Source organism: Fulmarus glacialis, unplaced genomic scaffold (genome assembly GCF_000690835.1).
Source record: "Fulmarus glacialis isolate BGI_N327 unplaced genomic scaffold, ASM69083v1 scaffold37684, whole genome shotgun sequence".
Taxonomy (NCBI): domain Eukaryota; kingdom Metazoa; phylum Chordata; class Aves; order Procellariiformes; family Procellariidae; genus Fulmarus; species Fulmarus glacialis.
In genome coordinates this window covers 1-6,144 of record NW_009208044.1, presented here as the reverse complement: position 1 = coordinate 6,144, position 6,144 = coordinate 1, and the positions used below count along the sequence as shown (strand labels likewise).

Sequence of the window (6,144 nt, the reverse complement as noted above, 5' to 3'; positions counted from 1 at the left end):
CGCGCGTCTCTCCCGGGCCTGAGGCGGTCCCGCCGCCCGGGGCCTCGGCCCGTGCGAGGTGCTTTGGCTGAGGGAAGCTGCCTCCCCGCGGTCGCTGCCTGCGCGTCTCTGAAGGCAGCAGAAGGCCGTGTCTGTTACCGACACCGTAGCTGAGAAGCAAAGCTTTAAGTGCTGAAGCTTTGGACGTTTCTTATTTTAAGGGCAAAAATGGCTCCCAGTTCATAATAACGCCGAGTGTAAGATCCGTGCTGTCACTCAGACACACAGAAGCGACGCTGCTGAGGAAACCCGGCTGATAAAATAGTCTTTAAGTGTGACTGAAACCCACCCTTCACCTCCAAGCCAAAAGAAAAAGAGTGAAATACCTGTAACGCAGCCCTCCAGATACTACTCCTATTACTAAAATGAAGTGTATAACCTGGGGGAGAACCTAGGATTTAATGGCATTGAAAGATCGCCTCCAAAAAGTCCTTGTCTCATTAATTAAGTCAAGCTAATTGCTTCCTTTCTCCTTATGAAGGATGCCTCCGCTCTATGTGCACTACAGCTGTTGCACTTCACACCGGACAGCTGAAGGACTAGAAAGAAAACAATTACAGTAATAGTTAATAGATCCAGCAGTGCCCTACCACGGGCTTGTTACAGCCCATGAAAGTTATTATTGAATCAAATTTCAAGTAGACTTTGAGTTAATTAAGTATAGGCTGAAGTAAAAAAAAAAACAGCTTCTAATAAGTTTAGTAATGCTGTCAAAAATTCACGCTTATGCAAAAAAGCTAATCACATTTTATATTCTTATTAATCATTCTCGTTCTTCATTAATAACTTGACACACTAACAGTGCGGTTGTGGTGATTAACACAGACTGCACTTCACAGCGCTGTACCTCCATCGTCACTTGGTTACCCAAGTCTCCAGGTTAACCACTTGAAAAAGAGGTTATTCGGTTATAATTAAAAACATTCTTAAAATTCTAGCTATTTATTTCATTGTACTTTTCAGATTAAGTCCCCTCTATCAAAAATAAACACAACTCTTATCACAGTATTTTTTATCATCAATATATTAGCAACTGTTGCGAAAAAGTCCTACTAATGGCACATGGGAAGATTTGCCTATTAAAGTAATGAGATGAATAACAAAGTTAAAAACTTATATTTGAGAAAACATATACAGATAACTATTGTGAAAATAAGATTGCGCAAACAGTATTTTACATGGAGTACAACATTGTATGGTTTTTGTGTTGATGGAAAATATAGTTAAGACTAAAAATACATATTTCAAACTTCTTTACATCTGGCTGAAAGTTAAGACTATTAAACTACAAACTATTGAACATTTACAGATTAGGAGAGTCAGAACTATTACATTTCCATGATTGCAAGCACAGAACAAAAAGGGCACAGATTAGTTGTATCCTAATCAGTACATTACTGCATTGTCCATAAAGACCATTTTTGTAAGCTCCACGTCCAATTTAATGTTATCCTGCTGATGTTTAGCAGAGACCCATATGAAATTCCCCAGCTAAGTTTTAACCTTCCCCTTTGAAGCCCAGAACCCCCAAGACACCTACACAAGCATGTACCCGAGTTTTTTGCAATAGCCTCAAGAACAACTTGAGAGATGGTGTACCTTTGCTTTTGCCACAGCTGCCATGGTTGGACTAACGAGTTTCTGCACTGGCAGGCTGCTGCAACTTCAGTGCCTCGATGTACAACCGTTTGGGAGGATGGTTTATTCATTTGGGTTTTTTTGTTTTTCTCCAGAAATGGATGGATTTTTTTAAAAAATGGAGCTTGCATGAAACCTTAAACATAAATGGTTCTATTTCTGACTTTCATTTTATTGCATGTCTGGTGGAAGTAAGGCTTTTGAGAAGTAGCAGCAGCTCCACAGATTTCAGATCTACTCAACTTTTCCCATCAGACAGCAGTAGCAACCATAAAGAAACCAAAAAGTATATATAGTAATGCCAAGAAAATGGTCTCATTTGACTCTACTACAAACATAGTGGGTTCTTAGCAATAATATCCCTTACACACATTTATTGCATGATGTCCAACAATCCAAGTATTCTTACAAAGAAAAGGTAATTTGAAATTCAATCATTGCAAAAGCCTTCTTCATCTGACATGTTAGCTCGTTCTGCCTAGCAGCACAGCTTCGTGTAAAGAAAACGTAACATATGAGGACTAGTAGCATGCTACTGATCTACTGGTTTCTAGATTATGGTTACTCCACTTCAGTTCTGTGTCATGAAACAGTTCGTGGAGAGTTCGTACAACACAAGACTAAGCTTAGACTGATTTCAGAGCCGTACAGCAGTCCTGCTATTCATCTTTGGAAGACCTTTAAGCAATATTATTTTTTATACCTAGACTCCTTAAAAAAAGGTTTGAGCTACTGAGGTAAGATGCTAACCCATCAGCTTAAAACATGTAAGAATAGGTGGAAAAATGAAAATCTGACAGAATACTAGAAGTCAATAATGGCTTTCTAGGTGTTACGAGTTTTTTTTAAAAAACACATCTGAGCCTAAGACAATACCATAATTGTATCTGTTGATCTGCATTATAGTGGTCTTCAAACAAAACAACAATTCCAGTATCACTTTCTCTTCAGTTCGAGGTTTGTTTCCCAGCTGCTCTCACAAACATACAGTGAGACAGTGCTGGACATGGATGGCTGGACGTGGCTCCTGAGGTTCTGCTTCTCGCTCCGAGTGAACGTGCAATTCATCTCTCCGTGATCCAGTGTGGCCTCATAACTAGAGAGCCATTCCTCTTAGTCAGTGGAGGAGAGGCATGCATCGCATTATTTGACACATAGACTGCCTCCCTTGAGGCGTGCAGCCAGCTTCGCTTCCTTTTTAGATTTCCTACAAATGCTCTAAGATACAAAAACTCCATTCTCAGGAAGTTTTCCCTGGTCAAGTCTCTGGAAGCCACTGTTATCCTGACCAGCTGGTCCAACACCTTATTCTTCCTGCAGCTGGATAGCTCTCTGAGGTTGATAGGCTTTGACCGTGCATAAAGAATCCGAAATTCCAGGTCAAAGTGTGCAACTGCGGGGCCTGACAGGATCAAAATGTTGCTGCTGTTCAGCTTCCCATCTGTCCATGTAAAACTAGCAAAGGAAGAATGAGAAAATTCTGAGTTAACTGAAAATAAATAGCAAACAAGGGATTAACTGAAAATTCTCTTTCATCACATTTAGTTAGATTGTTCTAATCCGAATGATGAGCAGTGTGCTCTTTTTAGGACAAACGTTACAAATAAACTGTGACAAGGAAAGTAGTTTTGCAATGTGGCTGTTTTTCCTTTCCACGTAAAGAAATCATGTAAAGCAACAGAAAGAAATTGGCACTTGCCTGTAGGAGCCCGTTGTCACTCTAATGCCATCAATTAACATGAACTTTTCACGGACTTTTCCAACAATTTTGGCACCCGACCTCGTGTAGTATGTGTTCCCAGTGATATTTCGAATTCTCATCAACTGTTAAAGATATGGCAAGCGCCATGTGGATTTCAAGGTTAAACAGTTGTTTTTAAGAGAGTAACAGACAACAACAATTATCACTGATGAACTAGCAAAGGTTGCTGCACAGTGGCACAAGATTCACCCCCTAGGAACCAAATGATAACTTTGTCTTCTTTTAGAAGGCAAAGAGGTGGCATGAAGGGGCCATAAAACCCATAAACTGATTGTGCAGAATGTGATTGTAAAAACTCCTGTCGCCAAATCTTGGAGGGACCCGAACCCCACAGACTCCTGAGAACCTGCTTCTCCATCCGCCTTCAAAGTCTTGTCGAGCCTCAGCAACTCCAGTCATGCTTTAGAAACTGGACATTCCTCCTGCATTTCCTTGAATATTCCATTAGTATTTGTGCTCAGAAAGCAATTGTAACAGCCACTTATAAAGATTTCAGTTTTTCTATTAATTGCCTTCTTATGCAAGAATGGTTAAATCTTCCAAGAAAGAGCTAGAGCTACATAAAACCCATTTTAAGTTAAGTTGTGGCAGCAGGCAAAATAGTTTCTTCTTTTGATAGCTCAAAGATTACAGTCATAAGAGGATCATCTCTCTATCCCTATAAATATGACAAGGCTCACCTTTTCCTGTTCCAGGTCAACTCCCAGATCCTTGCACATTTTTAGAAAGTGGGAAAATGAAGACTGATCTAGAAGGATATATGCTTTAACTTGCCGCTGGCTACAAGCTTCCAAGAGGTCTTTGAAGATATCGGTATCTGTGAAGGAATCCATAACCAGGGCAATCATCTGCAACAAGTTTCAGAAGAAATTGTTAGCATCCCAAGGGAGATGGCACATGAGGAATGTGACTTTCAAATTAAATATCATCCCCCCGCCCTTTTTTTTTTCCTGGTGGTTATGGAACACGGTACAGTCTTCTGTGATACGGTATATTCTGTTGTTCACAGGACGGCTGAAACACTTAACAGACATGTAAGAAAGAGAAGATAAAGGAAAAAATAACTGATTAGAATAAAGTTCTGTGAAAAGAATGGTATTTTGGTAAAGGTGATTACCGAGTGCAGTACACTGAGGTACAGGAGACACAATATATATTGCCCCTTCGCTATGACCACTTATTCATGTCCCTGTATAGTTAAATAGAAAAAAGAAATATATTGAATTTATGGACAGAAATTGTTAAAGATTATTTGCCCCAATTTTGTTATCTGCTATAAATCAGTCAAGCGACAACAAGATTTTTTTTATTGCATTTTAGAATTTCATTTTTCACTATAATTTCAGCAGCAGACATTGAAGCTTCTTTTGCCAGGATCTGTACCTTTTTTGGTTCAATAGGTATGAACAACATAGCCTGAAAGCCTATTGTGGAAAAACACCTTTTCTCTATTTAAAAATCAGAGTTCATCACTAATTAGCAGCAATGATAGCTCCTGCACCTATTATTCAGTAGCACGTTGCTCATGGTTTTTAATTAAGGTTGTACTAAAGCCTTCCCTTTTTTACTACACAACTTCACCTTCAAGAAAAAATGACAGAAATATGAGCATTTTCTCCTTCCCCCCCACCTCTAGAGCAGTGCCAAGACCTACGAAGGCAGAGGGAGACTTGACACCTCTCCAAAAACCTAAGCGAGCTGATTGAAAAAGTATTTTGCATGAGGAAAAAAAAGGCATTTTGCTGTCAGCCTTCTTCAGCTCCATCAGTAACGTTTGGTGTAACAGGAGCACCGAGTTGATCGTGGAAATGTTTGGGCGTGCTGAGAATATCTCGGAAGAACCAGAACAGTGGCAAAATAAATGTATTGCTTCAGGTTTCTTCCTCACCCTGAGATATGGCATAAAACAGAAGTCTAGTTCTGTGTTAGACAAATTTGGTCTCCGATTCCTAGGCAAAAGGTTTTTTCCTGAAAATAGATGTCTGTTCCTCAAAAGTATTGCCTGAAGAAAAAGGTGAGCTTATTTCCAAAACTTAAGTTTCCCAGAGTCTTTCAAACTTTTCAAATATGAAAAGAAACAGCAAAAAAAAAAAAAAAAATTCACTGGTGTCCGACTGCTCTTTACATCTCACCTCTCTAAGATAAAAATGAGGTTTGTCTTCAACTTATTCAGATTCTCATGATATTTCAAGCCAAGATCCGATTATTCGCCCAAGCTCCTTGCGTAAAACCTCCCTTGAGAGCCAGCTACTGCCCTCGCAGATCTGTCCCACGGATGAACCCCCCAGGTTTGCCGTGTATCCGCCGTACGACGTGGAAGCAAGGACTACCTAAAAGAGCTGGGATCGGGCGCGTTTAGGAGGTACGGCTCACGGGTGCCAACTCCCTGAGCGAGCTTAGCGAGGCCCGGACGGCACGGACACGGTTTTCATCAATATGGGGAAAAAAAGCTTAGAAATAATGAACCTATTAAAAAAATACCCCCCAGGTTTGCCGTGTATCCGCCGTACGACGTGGAAGCAAGGACTACCTAAAAGAGCTGGGATCGGGCGCGTTTAGGAGGTACGGCTCACGGGTGCCAACTCCCTGAGCGAGCTTAGCGAGGCCCGGACGGCACGGACACGGTTTTCATCAATATGGGGAAAAAAAGCTTAGAAATAATGAACCTATTAAAAAAATAAATACAAAAGATGGCGAAAAAAAAA

The 6,144-nt window shown here is 40.5% G+C and overlaps 1 protein-coding gene across 1 annotated transcript; it reads right to left on the bottom strand.

Annotated features, from left to right (window-relative positions):
• Positions 1–2,519: 2,519 nt before the first annotated feature.
• Positions 2,520–4,209, bottom strand: LOC104072156 (protein FAM83D-like). The gene is made up of 3 exons (XM_009576354.1): positions 4,120–4,209; positions 3,377–3,501; positions 2,520–3,132 (listed from the first exon to the last, which is right to left on the bottom strand). The coding sequence occupies exons 1-3, from the start codon at positions 4,156–4,158 to the stop codon at positions 2,742–2,744; spliced, it is 555 nt and encodes a 184-aa protein (XP_009574649.1). The 5' UTR covers positions 4,159–4,209; the 3' UTR covers positions 2,520–2,741.
• Positions 4,210–6,144: the final 1,935 nt, after the last annotated feature.

Bases quoted from the DNA above. Each gene is read 5' to 3' on its own strand.
- LOC104072156 (XM_009576354.1), bottom strand. From the start codon at position 4,158: ATGTGCAAGGATCTGGGAGTTGACCTGGAACAGGAAAAG. The intron at 3,502-4,119 runs GTGAGCCTTGTC...TATCTTTAACAG, and splicing joins TTGACCTGGAACAGGAAAAG to TTGATGAGAATTCGAAATAT. The intron at 3,133-3,376 runs GCAAGTGCCAAT...TTCCTTTGCTAG, and splicing joins GTGACAACGGGCTCCTACAG to TTTTACATGGACAGATGGGA.